We start from the raw sequence: 20,663 nt of genomic DNA on the forward strand, positions 1-20,663 counted from the left end.
CGTCTGATTTAATTCTTTTTTTTGGGGGGGTGGGGGTGGTCCGGTCGTGGGGCCTGAACTCTGGGCCTGGGCGCTGTCCCTCAGCTCTTCAGCTTAAGGCTAGCGCTCTACCACTTGAGCCACAGCGCCACTTCCGGATTTTTTCTTGCTTATGGGGTGCTGAGGAATCGAACCCAGGGCCTCATGCATGCAAGGCAAGCACTCTACCACTGAGCCACCTTCCCAGCCCGTCTGATTTAATTCTATGTTGTATAGCTAAAGCATTAAGAAGTCCCCCTGGAGGGATTGAAGAGGTAATTCTTCTGAATTTGAATTCCAAGTTCAAATCATTTGGAAGAGTTCGTATATTTTTTTTTTCACAAGGAAGATATAGTGCGTGTAAGTGGACCTTGGGTATAAACCACCAGGTGTACGAGAGTCTTGCTAAGTTTTGAGCTTCATTCAGATCTCATTACTAAATTCTATTTACAACACTGTCTTTCATTTCTGCTTTGGACTATTACAAGGCTTTTATTTTTTAAATAGGAAGTCAGATATTTGCCTATATTATACAAAGAAGATGTATAAATAAATAGTTTGCACAGTTTTCAAAATAACAATTAAAATGCCAGTTGAGTAAATTCATTTCAATTATTTTTTACAATCATAAATACTGAGGAAAAACTCACAAGAATAATTTATATCTATTTCAATATACAAAAAGTTTATATCTATTCCATTTCAATATATAAAAAGTGTTTATAGTTTATGAGATTAAGTATTAGAATATAGGGTGGGTGTGGCAGGGACTCAGTGTCACCATCTATACTAGGTTAGGTCTACATGTATTTTTTGAGAATACTTCAGTGTCTCCATATGTACACTCTCTATATACATTTGGACCTTCATATGTGAATTGTGTATTTGTGGTTATTAGGGACTCTGACAGATTCCATGTACTTGAAAAAATACTGGCCATATTACAAATTTTGTTTCTTGTCATTAGTCATTAAACAATAAGTAAAAAAATTATTTACATAGCATTTATATTGTGTTAGGTATTATAAGTCAACTAGAGATGATTTCTGTTACATGAGAAAGTTAATGCAAATGCCATGGAATTTGAGTGGTATTAAAGAACATCCCAGAGATAACCAGTAAGTGGTGTGTGTGTGTGTGTGTGTGTGTGTGTGTGTGTGTATGTGTGTGTGTGTGTAGAACATATGCATATATAATACAATATTTGCCCAATCAGTAAGTCAGAGCACTAGTCACTTTGTACCAAAACCAATATGTAGATTCAATTCAAATTTAAATTTGCACTTTAACTTTTCCCTACTAAGTATCCCACCAAAAAATAGAATGATCTATGGTATAGTTTAAGAATTTTTTGTTTAGCACTTTTCTTTTTTCCTTTTTTGTTCACTTGGAGTCTACTTCTCATCCAGCTGGAATCCTCCATTTGTCTTGTGACACGTTGACTCTGACTCGGTCTCATTATCTTTGTTCTCTGAAAATTCTGCAGTATTTTTCCCATGACACTTCTTGTATCCAACATAAACTGGAAAACAGTACATAGGAGGTGAAGGAAATTATCAGGTGGTTGCAAAAACTTGGACTTTAGTGTACAACTTTACATTTTCTGTTGACTCTAGTCTCTATAGACTCTCATCTAGTCTATTGAGAAAAAACAACCATTGTCCTTAGTTCTACGATGCTCATGGCAAGTAGGGTGGCTGTACTTAAGAAAGACCGAGCAGAGAACATCAGCAGATAATGGCTTCTGGCAACTACGTGGCATTTTCTGGATTTCAGTGCTGTGATAGTGAGCACAAAAAGCATGCCTTCCATACCTAGCCTCTCTCAGCAACTGCACTATTCTTCAGCCATTTACACCATGTGATAGGGCAGTGTCTGTGAATTTGGGCTGATGGAGCTAGAATAACCAATGTGGTCTCTCCTGTCTTCATTCTCTCTTTCCCATAGGAGAAGAGCTTTGGGCGAGGGGTGATTGACTTTCCTCTTCTCTATGGTACTCAGTTCTCTGTTTGCAGCCATTTCTGAGTCTATGTGCGAGATCAGCTTACCAGAGCTGTTTTATATGCATGGTCCGCCATTTATATGTGTCCATATATTTGTACAAGTAAGAGGTAAGGGAGTAGTCCTGTATTCACGGGGCTCTTTGGTTGTAGATTCAAGCCATATTTTCCAATTAAGCTTTATCTGAAGTAAAGTGCTATTTTAAATATCTAATTTTCTTTCTACCTCTCAACCAGGGAACAGAGGCATCATTTGTTCAAATTCCAATACTTTATGTATAGAACCGCAGTGATGACACTATCGACTGTTAGGGCAGTTTGAGGACATGGTGGGAATAACGTGAAGTGCTAGGTAGGGCTGTGGAGAATATTACGTGCTATATTTGCTATCACTATAAGATAACTGAGAGAAACAAGCACATGGATTTTAGTAAGTCCAGATTTGTATCTGCTTAGAATTATTCCTGAGTTTCTAGCCATGAAATACTGCTACTAAATTGTTAGTTTATTTTATTATTTTTGTGGCACTGGGTTTACACTCAAGACCTTACACCAGATAGGCAGGCGCTCTGCTATAGCGTCACGCCTCCAGCCCTTTTCTGCATTTGTTAATTTTGACCTAGTTTTTCACAGCCTGACTGGGGGTGGGGGTGGGGGGAGGGCTCCTGGATTACAATCCTATATTTTGCGTCCCACCATTGTTGGGATGATGCATGGCATCTCATCCCATCTTCTTCCATTGAAATGGAGTCTCATGGACTTTTCTGTCCAGTCTGGTCTGGAACCATGATTTCTGCCTCCTCCCGGTCCCCTCCCCATCTCAGGTTCCCATATAACTAGGATGACAGGCACAGTCACTATATACCCAGCTATTAGAGGAGGAGGAGTCTTGTGAAATTCTCTGCCTGAGCTGATTCCAAGCCAAGTCTCCTGATTCCAGCTTCTTAAGTAACTAGGATTATAGGTGTGAGTCACCAATGCCTGACATTAACTATTGAGTTTAACTGAGTTTGCGATTAACTGAAAAATCCAATACTTATTATACACTATTTAGTCTGCATTCCCTCAATTTATGCCAGTGATTTAGTTTAGCCATACCATATATTTTATTTATTCCTTTCCCTCCCTCCTTCCCTCCCTCTCTCCTTCCTTTCATCCTTCCTCCCTTCCACCCTTCCCTTCCTCCCGTCCCTTCCTCCCTCTCTCCTCCTTCCCTCCCTCCCTCCCTCCCTCCCTCCCTCCCTTCTTTCCTTCCCTCCTTCCTTCCTTCCTTCCTTCCTTCCTTCCTTCCTTCCTTCCTTCCTTCCTTCCTTCCTTCCTTCCTTCCTTCCTTCCTTCCTTCCTTCCCTATCCTTGTTAAAAGAAATTAAACTGCTATTTCTATCACCAAAATTTATTTCCTGGCTCTGTATACACTTCACAAAGATACCTTCTTTGTTCTTGTGCATAGGTAATGCTGAGAGAAAGTGCTGGACTTTTCTGGTGTCCCCTTGTACTTCATTCCTTTGACTTTGTCTTTTCTTACTCAGTCTTTTCTGAGTTAATTCCATCTCCATGGACACAGTGGAAGCATGTACCCAACAATGACAGAAAGCCCAAAGTAGGGAACTGAGAACGTGTTCCCCCCCAAATAGCCAGCAAAAATCAAGAATCAGGGCTGGAGGTATGGCTCAATAGTCTAGTGTGGGCCTAGCAAGAGTGAGGCCCTGAATCTAAAACTCAGTACCACAAAACAGAGGCAAAACATCACTAATTCTTGGAAAGTAAAATGTAGGGAAAAGTTTCAGCTGAGAGGAGGCTGGTGGGTGCAGCCCTGATGGAACAAATCAGTGTTATAGATGCAAAATTAGGAATCGGAAGCTGTCCCTGGTATGTCATTTCTGTTTAAATTGGTTCAACTGTATGGATATTAAAACTTATGTATATATACCTGCACACATACATATGTCTCATAACTTAGCCTGATAAATATCCTTTGTATAGCACTTTTCTTTCCACATTGTGTAGATTAGGCTAGTCTTGAAGTCATGATTCTTGTGCTTCTGTTTCCTAAAATAATGGGACTTTAGGCATCTATCTACATTCCCAACTTATAGATCACCTTTCCAACAAAAACAAACATCTTCTTTTTGCAAAACATACCAACCAGAAGACTGAAGGATTTGGAAAGACCCATAATAGGTTTCCAGACAAGTTACTATACTTCCCTAACTCCCGAGAAAGGGAAGTCCACAGAGATCAACAGCATCTGTTACTTTCCATCTAACAGTAATCTTCCCTAATACTTTGGTTAAAACTACTGCCCTTTCCTCCATGGCTGGTAGAGTTATTCTCTCATATTTGTACAATTTGTAGTTAGGACCAGAGGATTATATTTTAAAGACTGTTTTAGTGAGACTAGGATTTCGCTCAGAAGAGCATCGTCGTGAAAGTAGATGCACGTAATTCCTTACTTCCTAATAATATTGCGGCAAAGATGATCTGGAAGATGCTGTAGATGAGTGGGAAGGTGAACACCAGGTTGAGCTCCTCGGGGGTGAAGGAGAGCTGCACGATGGTGGAGCACAGCTGGCTATTCTGCATCCCTGTTTCCAAAGCAACTGTTCTGCATCTGCAGGGGGTGGCAAGAGAAGGCGTGTTTCAGTGGTTTCGTTACCTTATCGCATCACCTGTAGGGCACAGACACTGAGAACAAGTGTACCGTCTACATATGGAGTTTCCCTTTGCTTTTATGGCATGTATTTAGGGTGCCTTTTCAGTGTATAGCTATTGTTCTATAAATAGTAAGCTCACAACCTTTCTCAATTTATGTCCTCGTGCACAGGGCAGGGGTTCTAAAAATCTTCAAATGCAGTGTTGTTATCAGTCATGTAGTCTGATTAAGCCCTGGTCAAAAACTAGCAAGGCAGAAGTTATTGTCCCCATTCTATAGAAACAGAGAGGACCAGTGAGTGGGTGCTTCAAGGCCCCATCCTTGGTGAGGGACAGGCCTACCTCACCCCCCACACTGCTCCCGGCTGTCCCAGGCTGCTCCTCCACTCACCCCACACCTGCCCTAAGTTCTTACACTTTCTTTTCTTCCTGTCTGTTGGTTTTGATGGAGTCGCATGAGGGGAAATACTTTTAGATAGATGTTAAGGCTATCTCCATGCTCAGCATGTTTGGATGATGAGGTCACCCTAATGCTGGCTAGAGGAACCCACATGGATTACCAGGCGTGCAAATCACCGCTGTGGTTAAACTTGCTCTGCTTAGGGAAGATGAAAACCTCGTGATGGGAAAGCTCAGTCCTCACTGGATGGGTAGGAAGGGATGGTTTGGAAGACTTCGAGAGGACCAAAGACAAAAGCAGCCAGTGGTGTCTTCCTTGAGACTTCCCTCAGTTAGGAATGAATGATTCTATTTAGAATGATATCACTGGTGATTAAAGGTGAAGGGTTTTGAACATGTCATCTGTATTTACAATAATTATGGGTTGTGTATAGCTCTCTCTCAAATTCTTTTGGGGAAGTCCTGACCCCTAGTAGCTCAGAGTGGGCCTTACAAGGAAACAGGATCACTGCAGACATTGGTAAGATAGGAGGTCATTAAGGTAGTCTGAATCCCAAGTGACTCCTGTCGTTACATAAAGGGGAAATCAATTTGGAGAGGGGAAGGGGAATAACAAAACACTGAAACAAAGACACAGGATGATCCATTGCAACAATGATACCCACAAGACACTATGTTGGAAATGAACTTTACAACTTTGAGGGAGTGGGGAGGGAAGGGATAGTGGGAGAACAATAAGGGAAGGGGTAACAACGCTCAACAAGAAATCTACTCATTATCTTACTCATGTAACTGTAACCCCTCTGTAAAGCATCTTTACAATAAAATAAAATAAAAATCCCAACTACACACACACACACACACACACACACACACACACACACAAAAGAAGAAACATTCAGAGGGAAGATGATAAAATGAGACTGGGAGAATGGCCTTTTATAAGGCCAGAAGATCTCTCTCTACTACGGTAGCTTCTTTCCTCATGGGCTTTATAGAAAACAAATCTGGAACAACTTTATTTACCTGACTGGTAATCCTCCACTCCCCATCCCCAACTGTCAGATAATATATCGTTGTTGTTTGAGCCACTCACTTTGTGGTACTTTGTGATTGCAACCTTGGCAAACAAACGTAACTGTTACTGCAAATGAAAATCTCCAGTCTAGTTAATCAAAGCACTGTACCTGTGCCAGGGCTGGCCGGCTATCCTAGCCAGGAAGAATCCCAGGCTGTAACCAGCTATAGGAAATATTGTTCCTATGACCCACAGTTTGGGCTCGATGATCCAGGCACTTTGGTACAGTATACCTCCCACCACAGCGATGAGGACGATGAGAATGGCACCTGCGATGGACCCGATCTGGAAAGAAGGCACAAGAGAACCCAACAGCCCCAATCAGAGAGTCCAGTCTCCATCCACCTGGGAATGGATAATGGAGGCATTTCTCTCTGTATTGCTAGCCTGGCCACTAGAATACCGCTGTCGGTGCCACATTTCTATATGTCAGAAAAGAAGAGAAAATGTCGCATCCATGCTCAATTTCCCAGAAGATGATGTTCTAGCTTGCTAATTATTTGGTCAGAGGGGAAGTAAAATCTACAACAGCCTAGAAGATTTGGCTTCTAGTTCAGTTCCTTCTGTCTGTCTCCTTTGGTAAGTCATCAACTTTTCTGGATGATTATTTCTTCCTTTGGGGGTTAAAATTTTGTTCTTGCCACTTTTTTTGCTATTATTATTGAAAAGAAGGAAATGGACATAAGGCTCTTAAGTTTAAGAGGGCATAGATAACTAAAGCCACTGTTATCATTTTCTTCTGTATATATTTGAAAACAAATTTTAGGCATCAGTTGTGGTAATGCACTCCTATGGTCCCAGGTTCTTGGGAGGCAGAGATAGGAGGATTGTAGTTGGAGGTTGACCTGGGCAAAAACCACAAGACCTTATCTAAGAAACAAACTACGAAAGCAAAAGTACTGGCAGTGTAGGCCAAGTGATAGATGGTGTGCTCAGGAAGCATAGAGAATTCAAATCCCAATATTGCATCCAGTTCTTTCTCTCTCTCTCCTCCTCTCTCTCGCTCTCCTCATTATCTATATGTGCCCTCTGAGTAGCTTTATCTACTTTGAGTAGTAGGACCTATCCACACCATTTGTATCTGTATCCATACAGAGTAAATATGTACACAGTTGAATTATACAGAGTTAAATTATAGTTCCCTCTGGGAACAAATGTTGATTATATGTGTAGCATCTACCGGTTGCCAGACATTGAACTGGATATGTCATTATTGGCATTAGAAAAATAGGTTCTATTTTCTAGATATCCAGATATGTTTTGTCATAGAAACGCACATAGTGGAGATAGCAGCAATGCTCTGCTACACAGTAAAGCTAAGAGGTGATGCTTGAACTGGTGTCTCAAAAGATTGGTAGCCCAATGGTGGGGCCAGAAAGGGCGCTGAGGGACAGAGGACTGTCTGACTGAGAATGTGGGCTCCTAAGAAGGTAGTTACACGATGAAACTGAGACAACTGGATAAATGGAATGACTGCATCATTGCAGATGTTACTGGCAGCATCTCGCCATGCTTCCTGTAGCAGGGGATACTTACTTTAAGTATGATCTTTGCCTTTTGGGGCCATTTGTGATTAACAAACATTCCGATGGAAACAGGAATAACAAGAGCCACCAGAGAAGTACCTGAAGATGGTCAGCGTGAAAAGAGAAAAACCATATGTGAATGGCCCGAGCATGGGATTTTAGTCTTTCTTGAACATATAAAACAGAATAAAGAATTATATACACACACATCCTTTTCCTTCTCCTTCTTGTTCTTGTTCTCCTTCTCCATTTCCTCTTCTCCTCTTACTCCTTCTCCTCCTCGTTTTCTTCCTCTTCCTCTTTCTCTTTCTCCCTCTCCTCCCTCTTCCCTCCCACCCTCTCTCTCCCACCTTTCCTTCTCCCCCTTCCCATTCCATTAAAGAATTCAATACTATAGGAAGAGAACCGATCACATGAAATCCTCTCACTAAATCTTGGGGTGAGTTTTTTTCAGTGCCTTATATTTCCAATATGCTCATTTCAATTTGTCAGCATCTTGGCTTCTTTAGTCTATCAGTCTTAAATTACATTACATTAATTCACTAATTTGACAGCACTGGGGTTTTTGAAGTCAGAACCCTATTCATGCTAGACAGGCTTTGCAGAGAGGGTTTCCCTGTTGCCCAGGTCTAGCTTCACACTGTGATTCTCTTCCTTTTGCCACCTGTAGAGCTGAGATGATGAGATTATTTCAGCATGCCCTGCAGATCTAGGGAAATTATCGTCTAGGAAAAATATGCCCACATTTTGTATGCTTGTATGTGAATGTATTTATATATATATACACACATATGTGTATATATATATATATATATATGTATATGGCTGATCTTTTTCATAAAGGAATTCTGGTAGTTTCTGTAGATGGTGTAGGCATAAAAGAAATATGAAAGCATCTTTTAAATGAAAAATATTGAAAAATTGGCTGAAGATCTGTAGGCCTTCTGAAACCTCACGAGTGTTGGTTAAAACCAACTTCAGTTCTTCAAGTATGTGGCAAAGATGCGAAACAAAAGGTTGAAAAACCAGCTTTTAAATTTTCCCTGAGAGACTAAATTTGGCACCTTCTCGTGTAATTATCATTCCTTGCAGCAACATGCTCAGCCAGCCAGGTAACAGACTCGTACTTCAACCTCATCACATTAAATTTAATGCTGCTCCTGTGACACATGGCTTGTTTCTCCATGTTATTTACTATGCATTTGTCCAACAGCTGTTTCTATGCAACAGAACAGCAACATCTTCTAATTTCTCAAGGGTTCCTTTTGCAAACAGCCTTTGTTTTCTTGGAAATACTGAGGCTTGAACTCAGGACCTCATGCTCAGTTGGCTTCCTTGATTGGTTGATACTCTTCCCTTGAGCCCTGATTCCAGCCCTGCTTTTTGCTAGTTATTTTGGGGATGGAGTCTTGTATTCTTTTCCACCTGGGCTAGTTTCATACTGCAGTCCTCAGATCTCATCCTCTTAAGTAGCTGGAGATTGCAGGCATGAATCATAGGTGTCTACCTGCAAACAATCTCATAAGGTAGTATGAAATTCTGAGAGTTTAGGGATGGACTGACCGAAGACTCTAAGGCAGATTCTGCGTTCCAAAGCTGTAAATATTAACTTTAAATGAATGTAATAATACTAAAACCATACTTTCTTTATAGCAGTCTACCCTTCCTGATAAATATCAACAATCACTTCTGCCATGATATTACTCAGCAGGATTAAATAAAACTAAGGGAGCCAAGAGCTGGAAAAAAGAAAAGAAGAGAGGAAAGAAGGAAGGAAGGAAGGAGAGAAGGAAGGAAAGAAGGAAGGAGTAGGTAGGAAAGCATTTCTTTTTCAGGAAAAAATGATGCAACAGGGATCAAGGAGCAAGCATTATCAGAAAGGCAAGATCTCTCCCCCCAAATCCACGTGGATGCCCTTTCTTCCTATGGTCTGAGGGAAGGGGATTTTCTTTCTTGGATCCCTGAACTCCTCCTGAGATTTTGTGAGGTTTGTAGGTTTATATTAACATGTTCTGGATATAACTTGTTTGTATTGCAGTAGCTTGAATTGAAAAGGATGTATGGCTATGCTTTTGTCAGCTCATTGTCAACATTTTGAATCTGTTCCTCTCCTCTGGCTGAGCCAGCCCAAGGTGACAGGGTCAACCGGGGCAGCAGTGCGTAAGTGCTTTTCCTCTCTAGACCTGGTTGGGCTGGATGGACTTTGCTTTTAATGACTTGCTGGGAAAGACAGTCTTTCAGTTCTTTCCCACTGGCAGATGCGGCTGCTTCCTGCCTGTAGAGCAGGGATGTTGTCACCGTGTTTCCTCAGTGGCTGTTAGTTTGACTTATTCCTCACATGTCTGAGCTATCTGTGTAAGTTGTCTTCCTCTACGGAGCAAAAAGGATAGATCTTTTTGCAGTTGTATTATCAAAACCAGGATACGACTACACTTTTTGACCTAGCATCTTGTACATCTCATTGTTGCAATGGGTCCACCTGTATCCCTATTTAAACAATTTGTTTTTTCCCTTCCTCTCCCCAAATTATACTGACATCAAATACAGTGAAAACAGGGGTTAGGTGGTCAAGTTTATAGGGCACGCGCAGGAGGAATGAAAGGTGGAAAGAAAGAGGGGAAAAAGAAAAACAGTGAGCATCTTTACGCGGGGGTAGTGGAGGTCAGATGGACTGGAGATGAACTTTCTTTGTTTGCCAACTAGAAACTGCAGATCAGTCTGCCAGTGCTCCTTTTCCCCACATGTAAACTGGAGTGGAGGATGGTAGTCCCGGAGCTGGGTGAGAATTCAGCAGTGACTCAGGTGGAAAGCCACCTTGCCACAGTGTTTGTTTTTAGTGGATTCAGCCGCGGGGGAGCCCTTCCTGGTGAGATGTCACTGTAAGAAGGGCTCAGCAGTCATTCCTGTGTTGTGGGTTTACCCTGAGCTCTGATGGAAGCCGTCACATGCCCAGGGCTAGCTCATATAGCACCGGAGGGCAGCAGGACTGTGTGTCCCAGCTCCCTCGCCCTGACTACCAACCGCCTCATTTACACGGTGCCATGCCGTCCCTTGAGACTACCAGCACATAATTTCCTCATTACAGGACTGGGAAAATCAAGAGGAAAAAAAAAAAACAGGTCAGGTTGGAGAGTATTTCAGGCAAACATGATGGTGAGCCAATCGTTATTATCTCTGTGATTCAAGTCCTTTCCTTCCCCTCTTCTTCTTCCCTTTCTTTCCTTTTTTATCTTTATCTTTTTATTCCCTTCCATTCAGTTATTCCTCTTTCCCTCCTTTCATCCCTTCTCTTTCCCTCTTCCCTCTCCTTTCCTTCCTCTTTCATTTACTTTTCACTCTTCTTTTTCAGTGACCTTTTCTTGTACCCAGGTAGTAGTAAGTCATGTCTTTTCTTCCCCCTCCTTTCAACGTTTATTCACATTAAAGGCTATGCTATAAATCATCCATCTTATAGTTAGAATTACTCAGTACTACCTTGGGGATATTTCCCAGAAGGGAATGAATATGAAAAAGAGAATATTTTAAGGCTTAAGTGCTGTTCTTATCCAATGAGCATTATGTAATACAGAATTCCCAGTCAGTCCCAGTTCAATGAGAGAACTATGCTCTTTGATGTTCAGACTCCATTCTGTAACTCTAAGGAAGGCATTCAGGAAAGGAACAGCCAGAGAGATAAGCAGCATGGAGTGCAGGGAGGTAGACTTGAGGTAGACAGGGGGCCCATGCTAACATCTGATTGCAGGAGATACAATGGAAATGGTGGGGTTTCTGGGGGCTTAGTATGAGAGACACAGAGAAAACCCCCAGGGAACAGAGTTTGACAATTAAGATTTTTTTTTTTTTGCAGTCCTGGGGCTTGATCTCAGGGCCTAGGCCCTTTACTTGAACTTGTACACAAGGCTAGCACTCTACCACTTGAGCCACAGCTCTACTTCCAGCTTTATGATGGTTAACTGGAAATAAGTGTCTCACAGACTTTTCCTGCCTGGGCTAGCTTTGAACCGTGGTTCTCAGATCTCAGCCTTCTGAGGAGCTAGAATCACTAGTGTTAACCACCTGTGCCCAGTCAAGACTATTTTTCCAAAAAAAAAAAAAAAAGTTGCCGGGTGCCAGTGTCTCATACTTGTAATCCTAGCTACTGAGGAGGCTGAGATATGAGGATCATGGTTCAAAGCCAGCCCGGCAGGAAAGTCTGTGAAACTCTTATCTCCAATAAACCACCAGAAAACTGGAAGTGATGCTGTGGCTCCAGTGGTAGAGCACTTACCTTGAGCTGAAGAGCCGAGGGACAGTGCCGAGGCCCAGAGTTCAAGCGCCACGAACGACTGAAAAAAAAGTTTATGGTAGAAACAGAGGGCAGAGAGAAGACTATCCATAAACACTACACTGCAGCTTACCATAATTACAACAAACTCTATTCTTATTCAGTTGTCTAAATTTGGATCAGGTTTCTTCACAGAAATAATCTTTCTTTGAAAGAGAATTTTAGTCCAGCTTTCCATTTCAAGTGGAATCCCTTTTACAGAGATCTCACGGGGTCACTGGTTGACCTCGGTTGACCTTGATTATGTGCTCCTTTTAATGGGAAACCCACATCAGGATGACACTTTTCCAAAGTCAGCTGGGAAAAAAAATAAAAACTATGACCATTTACCATGCCCTGTGCCTGGCGGTCAGTTCTGACCCACTACCCCATCTCCCCGGTCCCCATTTCATCTTTGTCACAGGACTTGTGTGGCAAATCTTGCTTTTGCCATGGTAGAGAACCTCTTGTCTTCCCTTTGACCACCTAGCTGTGCCATACGAACCTTTTCATCTCCCACCAGCCTCCTTTTCTCAGAAACAGAAAAGAATGTCCGTCGGGAGAGGGTGGGGTGCCATTTAAGAGTGGCAATGAATAGAAGACAGAGTCACAGTGACTTCTAGGGCATGAATACCAACTGTGTATTAAGTTAACATCTGCACCCAGATGGGCCTCCCAGTTGAAGAGAACAACTAACTTGTGCCATCTGGTAGTTGTCCATTGTGCGAGTCATGATGGCTCACTGGTGCTCTGCTTTGAAATTGTTACGTGACTTTTGTTTATTTATTGTGGTATTTCTTTGAGTGTTCAGATTCCCATGGTCATGAGTTAGTTATCTTTGGGTTAAGGGCAGGGTGGAGATGGGGCCCGCAGCCTTAGCTTTCCCAGGACCAAGGAGAGAGGAAGCATCGCCTTGTCTTCTCTCCGTTGCTGATTTGCATGAAGGAAAATGAGGTTCTCTTGTAGGATCAAAAGCTGCAATTCACGTTCTGCCAGTACTGTGGTAAATACCAAGGTGACTACAACGAAATTGGAATCCAGCAAATGTGCCCTCCAGGGCTGGACAGCTGAAGTAAGTGTGCAGCTGTGAGGGAGAAAGCCGGAGAGTCCGTGAGTGCCGGTCGGTCAGCAGCCCCGGCGCGGCCGTGCACTTACCTATGCTATCGTAGGGGATGATAATGGACCCGGTATCAACCCACATTTTGGTGTAGATATAGAGGCACAGGGGCATCATTCCCAGGGCGAGCAGCGTGGAGAACGTGGTCATGCTGACGCTGCAAGGAAATTGGCAGGTTGACATGTCTGCCTGTGTTCATTTCCTTTCTCCCTCCTTCCTCCCTCCGTCTCTCCTTCCCTCTCTCTCTCCCTCCTTCTCTCTATCCCCCTCTCCTTCCTTCCTTCCTTCCTTCCTTCCTTCCTTCCTTCCTTCCTTCCTTCCTTCCTTCCTTCCTTCCTTCCTTCCTTCCTTCCTTCCCTCCCTTCTTCCCTCCTTCTTTCCCTCCTTCTTTCCCTGGCCAGCTATAGCATTGTGGTGTTCACAATGTTTTTTCTTAGGGCTATTTTACATTTACTTGGAGGAAAAGGCTAACCATTTGGGTCACAGGCTCCCCACCTAAGGAAAACAACTCTAGCTGGTGCAGTGGCTCCAGCCGGTAAACCTAGCTCCATGGGAGGTGGATGTGCACCGTAGAGTCATGGTTCGAGGCCAGCCCCAGCCACAATAGATATAGGAGCTGTGCAACTGTTGTCTCAGCTACAAGGGAAGCACAGTGTCTGGGTTCGGTGGCAGATACCCGCCACGGATGCTGCTGAACTTGGGTAAGTGACCTGGCAGTAGCACAAGTGGGAGGGGCACAGCCTAGACCAGTCCTGGCACACACCAAGACCCTATGCTGAAAATAGCCAACGACAAAGGGACAGTGGGCATGGCTCCTGCTGCTGAGCGTCTGCCTAGCAAGTGTGACAGTAGAGATGATCGGTCATGTCTTCAGTAGAGCAAACAAAAAAATATATATATATATCAATGACTAAATAAAATAAAAAGATCAACTCTATGCTAAGGAAAGTAGATAAAATTTTTTTTACTTCAATGCATCTCTCTCTATATGCATCTATCTATCTATCTGTCTGTCTATCTATCTATCTATCTATCTATCTATCTATCTATCTATCTATCTATCTATCTATCTATCTGCCTACCCACCTACCTATCTATCTAATGAATTCATTTACAATGTGCCTAAAGGATTCAGATAAAAGTATTAGCATCAGTAAAGCTAACCCATTACAGCAATAGCCACTGCTAGAGATGTGTGTGAAGGCTTTCAGGGAAGTTTGGTCTTTGTGGTCATAGATTCCCTTAACTTGGTTAGAAAATAGAATTCAAAGGCAGAGCCTATACCAGCAAAACAAGCTCATTTGTTATTCATAATACCATGTCCTGCTTGTAACTAAAGTGCTGGAACTTATAAATGCTTCCTTCTTCCTTCCTCTCTTCTTCCATGACTCTCTCGCTGTAGTTTTAATTAAAAAGCATACTAGAATGGATTTGAAGTTGTCTCCTCAACAAAATCGCTTTTATTGCCGTTCATTCATATGGTTCTTAGAGCCAGGAGTTTTGTGCTGGGAAATAAGATTCCTTATTTGGATCATAGTGAGGAGGAGGAGGAGACTCAAACATTTTTGTTTTAAGCTACTAGAGCAATATTTGCAATGAAACTTTTCCTCCTTATTTTATTTTAAATTTTCTTAGTAAAGCCTCAATTCTGAATTCTTGTTATGATAATTTATGATGTGTCATGGTTTTGAGAGCAATTTCTTAAAGAACAAGACGAGGAAGAAAATAAGAGTTGGAGAGGAGCTAGTTTAGATTTAGTGGACAATCAAGTTTTTTAAAACTATAGTTTATTTTTATTATAAAGGTGATATGCAGAAGGGTTACCATTTTGTAAGTCAGGTAATTTCTTTTTGGACAATGTCACCCCTTCCTTTGTTTTCCCCCAGTTTTTGCCTCCTGTACCCGCCAACAGGTTGTATAGTTCATTTGCAGCATAGTGTCTAGTGAGTTCCACTGCTGTATTTGCTCACCTTTTGTCCCTCCATTTCTGACTTTGGAGCTGGGTGCTGGTGGCTCATGCTTGTAGTACTAACTACTCAGGAGACTGAGATATGAGGATTGTGGTTTGAAGCTAGCCTACACAGGAAAATCCATAACTCTTATCACTAAACAACCATCAAGAAAGCCCAAAGTGGAGCAGTGGCTCAAGTGGTCGAGCACTAGCCTTGAGCAGAAAAGTTCAGGAACAGAACTCAGGCCCTGAGTTCAAGCCCCATGACCTGCTACAAATGTAAATGTATTTTGGTAGCATTGATGGTTGAGTTCAGGGCTATGCATTTGCTAGGCAGGTGCTTTGTCCCTTGAACAGAAGACAAATCCATTTCCCATTGGTTATTTTTCAGATATGGTCTCATCTTTCTTCCTGAGCAGGCCTGGATCTTGATACTCCTATTTTAGCTTTTCAAAGAGCTAGGATGACATGCATGTACCACAATACTCAGCTTTTTGTTGGTTGAGATGGGTGGGGGTCTCTTGAACTTGTTTCCTAGACTGGCTCCGAATTTTGATTCTCTCAGTCTCTGCTTCCTGGATAACTAAGATTAGAGGAATGAACTCCTGCCCCTAGCTTCATAGGCAATCGAGAATCTTTTAGAGTATCAATAGAATATGCTGCTGAATTGATGGTGCTGAATTATAACAAGAAAAAAAGCCAAGCCACTGCAAATGATATTGCAACAATTCCTAGGTAGTGAATTTTAATGAAAGACATAGGGGAATAAATTTGTGCAAGGAAAAAAATTTTACCTGAAAGCATTTTAAGTTCCATGGAGGGCAAAGAAGTCAAACACAGAAATTCAACCAAGAATGTATATTGGGATGAGAAATGTATTAATGGGTAAGAATAATAAGCAATAGTTTGGCTTTAATGCTATGAACTGTCAGGTAGAATATGTGTGTGTGTGTGTGCACGTGTGCTCATGCACATGCTTGTGCATGCACACACACGTCCACGTGTGTGCTGGGGCAGTGGAAATAGTTAATAAATGAGAATTCAGTGAGTACTAAGGCAGTCAGTGAAATCACAGAAGTAAAACCTCAGTTTTATGATCAAAAGAAGTGTACATAGGTGATAGTAGATTTTATAAACCTGGTAGGTAATAGAAATAATAAAGAGAGAAATTAAGAATTTGTTGGAAGCAAGTGGGTAAGCCTGGATTCCAAATCTGACACTAACATACATTGAATCAGTGATCTTGGTCAAAGTTATGAATGTTAACTTTTTTTCATTTGCCCAATGCAGAAAATAATAGTACTAATATGAGGGTTCTTCAGAAAACTAAAGATACCTTAGCAAAGTACATGGCATATAATTGTGTCAGCTAAACATAAGCTAATAAAATAGAAATAAATGCTACAGGAGAGAACAAAAGCTTAGTAAGTTTGAGAGAAAATAAAGCAAAGAGTCAAATAGTGATGACACAGGTCTTTCAGAATAGAGAAAGGATGGAAGTTGGTGTGGAGAAAGTTGGGAGAATTGCTTTGAGTTTGTGACCAGCTGGAGGGCTAGATATCTAGAAAACAATAAGTATAGAAAATAGAGTTCAGGGGCTGGGAAGATGGCTCAGTGGTAGAGCGCTTGCCTTGCATGCATGAGGCCCTGGGTTCGATTCCTCAGCACCACATAAGCAGAAAAAAAAAAGCTGGAAGTGGCGCTGTGGCTCAAGTGGTAGAGTTCTAGCCTTGAGCTGAAGAGCTGAGGGACAGCGCCCAGGCCCAGAGTTCAGGCCCCACGACCGACCAAAAAAAAAAAAAAGAAAAAAGAAAATAGAGTTCAGTGACGACATTGAGAAAAAAACAACAACAAGGAAAGAATGCAGAATGGACTTGTGAATGCAGAGTCAGAGAAGGAAAATGAGGAAATCCTTGCATCTTACAGATGAAGAGATCAGATATCCTCCAGAGTCTGGGGAAAGGGCAGGCACGAAGAAGGCTGGAAGTTTCTGTGTTTCCTCACAAATACACCTAGAATGCACCTGAAAGCTCATCTTCATTTCTCCTCGACACGTTTTGTGCACAGGATTCCCACCTCATAGCTACAACTTAGGAAATATATCTGCGCCCTGACTAGATTCACAAATGACAACTCCCCAGGATGGGCACAACTGAGAAGGAGCAGAAAAACCATTTGCTGTATTTCACTGAGCACAGGTAATTGTGATTTCATACTTAGGTATTTATTGTTAAGTCCCTAAAGATCACGGAATGTAATGGTTTCCACCTCTGGAGAGCAGATGGAGAAGGGCTAATGTTTGGTTTTGTCTCCTAGGAACCACATCCAAGAAAGGGGGAACCATTCTGCCAGCACCACATGACATTATTAGCCCCATAGGAAATGTCTGTTGTTGAAACAATCGCATCTTTCCTGCTGCTGCTAGAGTTCAAGTGGCGGTGGAAAAAGTAAAATCCTAGAGCCCAGAAGTGGAAATATAAATAGTGGGTAAGGTTGCAGCTAAATCAGTCATCATGAAACTCAGGTTTTCCAATACTCACTCAATAATAATAACAACAACAACAACAATAAGGTTTGGAAGATTGCTACCCAAGAGCTGATAATTAAGAGCTTTCTTAATTTGCTTTAAAGAAATAGTGGAATATTTTTTTCTATCCGATGGAATGCAATATATCATCTTACCTAGTTACTTTGAAAGACTAAGAAAGACGTTTTATCTAATAATTAAAATGGACATTTTCAGTGCTGTGTATCCCACTCTCAGGAAGGGGAAGGGGTCATATAAATGATTCCGCTGGGTTATCTACACGTTTTGCATTCTATTTTCTGAAACACGGTTTATAGGGATCATTATGCTATGTACGCAGGAAGCCATCCTCATCTCTTTAAGAGAAACAAGATTTCTTTTCAAAATAGATGGGTGTAACTTGGAGCTTTTTGATTCAGTTTCAGAGCTTTGGCTTGCAAGAGTGACCGTTTCCACGGCTGACTGACATACGCTTTTCCATTTTTAGGAAGCAAGTTCATGTGTGGCATTAACCCAAGGCACAGTGGTATTGTGGAAAGACGGGACTTTGTGGTTGAAAAGTTGCGAATACTTAAAAGCTGTTAGTGGAGGTCAAAGCTTCAGTTTCTCTCCCCTCAGTTTAGGAATTGACACACTCTCGTGTGTCCGGGATGATGCCTAAAGAGCATTCATTGCTACATTGTAATTCACAGATTAACTGAACCTGTCCAACACTTGACATTCTGGATTCTCTCATGGGGCAACTGGAAGTAGTCTACTGCATTTTCCTCTGTGAAATGGAGAAATGCATACGGTTTGCAAGACTTAAGCTCCTGTGACGATCAGCATCGGCTGAGCACTGGTTGAGAGGAGACAGCAAGTTCCTCATTTCTCACCATGCCCTCCATCAGTGCAGTGGTACACTTCTGCCCTTGGAGTTTCTCTCCCCGGCAGGTGGTATCCAGAGATTCACAGTGCTGATTGCTTATAACCTCGTATTTAATGAACACACCTTGAATGAACACTTAATACTTTGCAGAAATGTGGATCTTCCACAGGAAATGAGGAAGTTGAGGCAGGGGAAAAAAGACATTTGCCTGTTCGATTTTCAGGAATAAAATTCTCAGTCCAGCCCCAGTAATTCTCATTTCTATCAGAAATAAGAAGACTTAGTTCAGACCAGCCAGGGGGTGGATTGGGCCAGCATTTACAGTTTAGATTCCTCTGTGTGAAGCAGAGAAACTCTTTTGTGTTTATTTATAGTAGGGTAAATATAATTTAAAATCATCTGACTGTAGCCCTCCATGATGACTGGTGGAACTAAAGCAAACTCATGAATGCTTCCTTAGATTTTGTACCAGGAAAGTGTTAGATGGAGTAGATCATTGCCTTGCCGTGTGTGACAAGCAGTTTGAGTTCATGATTGTTCCCAGCACTCCTTGGTCTCACAAAGAACATATATATGTGTATGTATACATATATATGTATATATACACACATACGTATATACATATATACCCACATACATATATACACATATATACACTCAGATATATGAAACCATATACATATATACATGCATACATATGAAACCATATACATATATACACATGAAACCATATACATATATACACACATATGAAACCATATTTATATGTATATATATATATATGCATAGTATCCTGATACCAATTGCACAAGCATACTCAGTTATGGCTTTGTGGCTTAGAAAAGATTTTCTTGTTTTGGGTCCGGTCATGGGGCCTGAACTCTGGGCTGGGCGCTGTTCTTCAGCTCTTCAGCTCAAGGCTAGCTTTCTACCACTTGAGCCACAGAGCCACTTCCGGCCTTTTCTGCTTATGTGGTGCAGAAGAATGGAACCCAGGGCCTCCTGGATGCGAGGCAAGCACTCTACCACTGAGCCACCTTCCCAGTCCCAGAAAAGATTTTTTTTTGGATGACAACCAAGTCTTGGAATCTTTCCCCAGAGATAATCAGCAAGGCCACAACCTGGGTACTAACACCAAGGGGAATCCCAAAATTCTCAGCCCTGAGCAACTGTGCCGTTATGGGTCCTGTGCTGCTGGGCTCCTTGGTGGAGGCTGAGCTCACCGGAAGGCCGCACTCCAGCCCGCGCGCATCTGCCTCGGCCCCGGCCCCGTGCGTCCCGGCCCTTGTGTCCTGGCCCAGCTGGCGCAGGAAGGGCGCGCGTCTTACCTGAGGTCCATGTCGCCATCCACCCAGTAGGCCAGGACGTTGGAGGCCGTTCCTCCGGGGCAGCAGCCCATAATCAGCACCACCACGGCCTGGATCGGGATGATGTGGAAGGCCACAGACAGGATGAAACCCACGAGGGGCATGATTCCGAACTGGCAGAGGAAGCCCACGAAGATGCCCCAGGGCCGCTTCAGGTGGCCCAGGAACTTCTCGATCTCCACGTTGCAGCCCATGGAGAACATCACCATGGCCAACAGGATGGTCAGCACGGTGCTGAGCACCAGGCTGAGGACTGCATTGAAGTCGCTCTCGGTCACCACGCAGGACGCCTCTGCGCACACCGTGGCGTTGGCTGGACATGTCATGGTGTTCTGCATCGCGTGGGCCGGCCACCTGCCACCTGCCACCACCTGCCACGAGCGCTCGCTTCCGCCGTGCCCAGGACCGCCTCCACGCCGCGCGGGCCTCCTCCTCCAGTCTCTGCCTCCTGTCGAGTGATGCCCGCTTCCAGCGAGGCAAACTTTTAAACCCCGTCTTCCCAGGTGGCAACTCAGTTGTCTCTTTCAAGAGCCATCGTGGAGAAGCCATAAAACCCCATAAATGCTCGTGGGTCGGTTTCCAGAGGTAACCTTACCACATAGCACATATCAGGAGTCATAAAAAGCCCAGGGATGATTGGCCCAGACAGAAAGTTATAATTAATGATTTATGGGCATGATAATGAACCGTGACACACAGGAATAGCTGTGTTAATGTTTAATGCCGACAAGGCTTGCTGACCAGCTTTTATTCTAAGGGACCCATCCTAAACAGTTTCTGCACTCAGATGGTGACATGTGTTGTGGGTGAGGTGTCCCCTCGCCTCCCTTTAGGGGGAGAGGACTGGGACTCTTCAA

The 20,663-nt window shown here is 42.8% G+C and overlaps 1 protein-coding gene across 1 annotated transcript; it reads right to left on the minus strand.

The window, feature by feature from the left end:
- Nucleotides 1–237: 237 nt before the first annotated feature.
- Nucleotides 238–20,376, minus strand: Slc10a2 (solute carrier family 10 member 2). Its single transcript, XM_042697157.1, has 6 exons — nucleotides 19,768–20,376; nucleotides 13,132–13,250; nucleotides 7,684–7,772; nucleotides 6,257–6,432; nucleotides 4,472–4,629; nucleotides 238–1,540 (listed from the first exon to the last, which is right to left on the minus strand). Exons 1-6 carry the CDS (start codon nucleotides 20,142–20,144, stop codon nucleotides 1,413–1,415), a joined length of 1,047 nt encoding a protein of 348 aa, XP_042553091.1. The 5' UTR covers nucleotides 20,145–20,376; the 3' UTR covers nucleotides 238–1,412.
- Between the last annotated feature and the right edge of the window lie 287 nt (nucleotides 20,377–20,663).

This window comes from Dipodomys spectabilis, unplaced genomic scaffold, assembly GCF_019054845.1.
Source record: "Dipodomys spectabilis isolate Male_0828 unplaced genomic scaffold, ASM1905484v1 ptg000215l, whole genome shotgun sequence".
NCBI classification, from domain to species: domain Eukaryota; kingdom Metazoa; phylum Chordata; class Mammalia; order Rodentia; family Heteromyidae; genus Dipodomys; species Dipodomys spectabilis.

Bases quoted from the DNA above. Each gene is read 5' to 3' on its own strand.
- Slc10a2 (XM_042697157.1), bottom strand. From the start codon at position 20,144: ATGCAGAACACCATGACATGTCCAGCCAACGCCACGGTGTGCGCAGAG. The intron at 13,251-19,767 runs GTAAGACGCGCG...ATTTCCTTGCAG, and splicing joins GATGGCGACATGGACCTCAG to CGTCAGCATGACCACGTTCT. The intron at 4,630-6,256 runs GTACAGTGCTTT...CACCCCCTGCAG, and splicing joins GCCGGCCAGCCCTGGCACAG to ATGCAGAACAGTTGCTTTGG.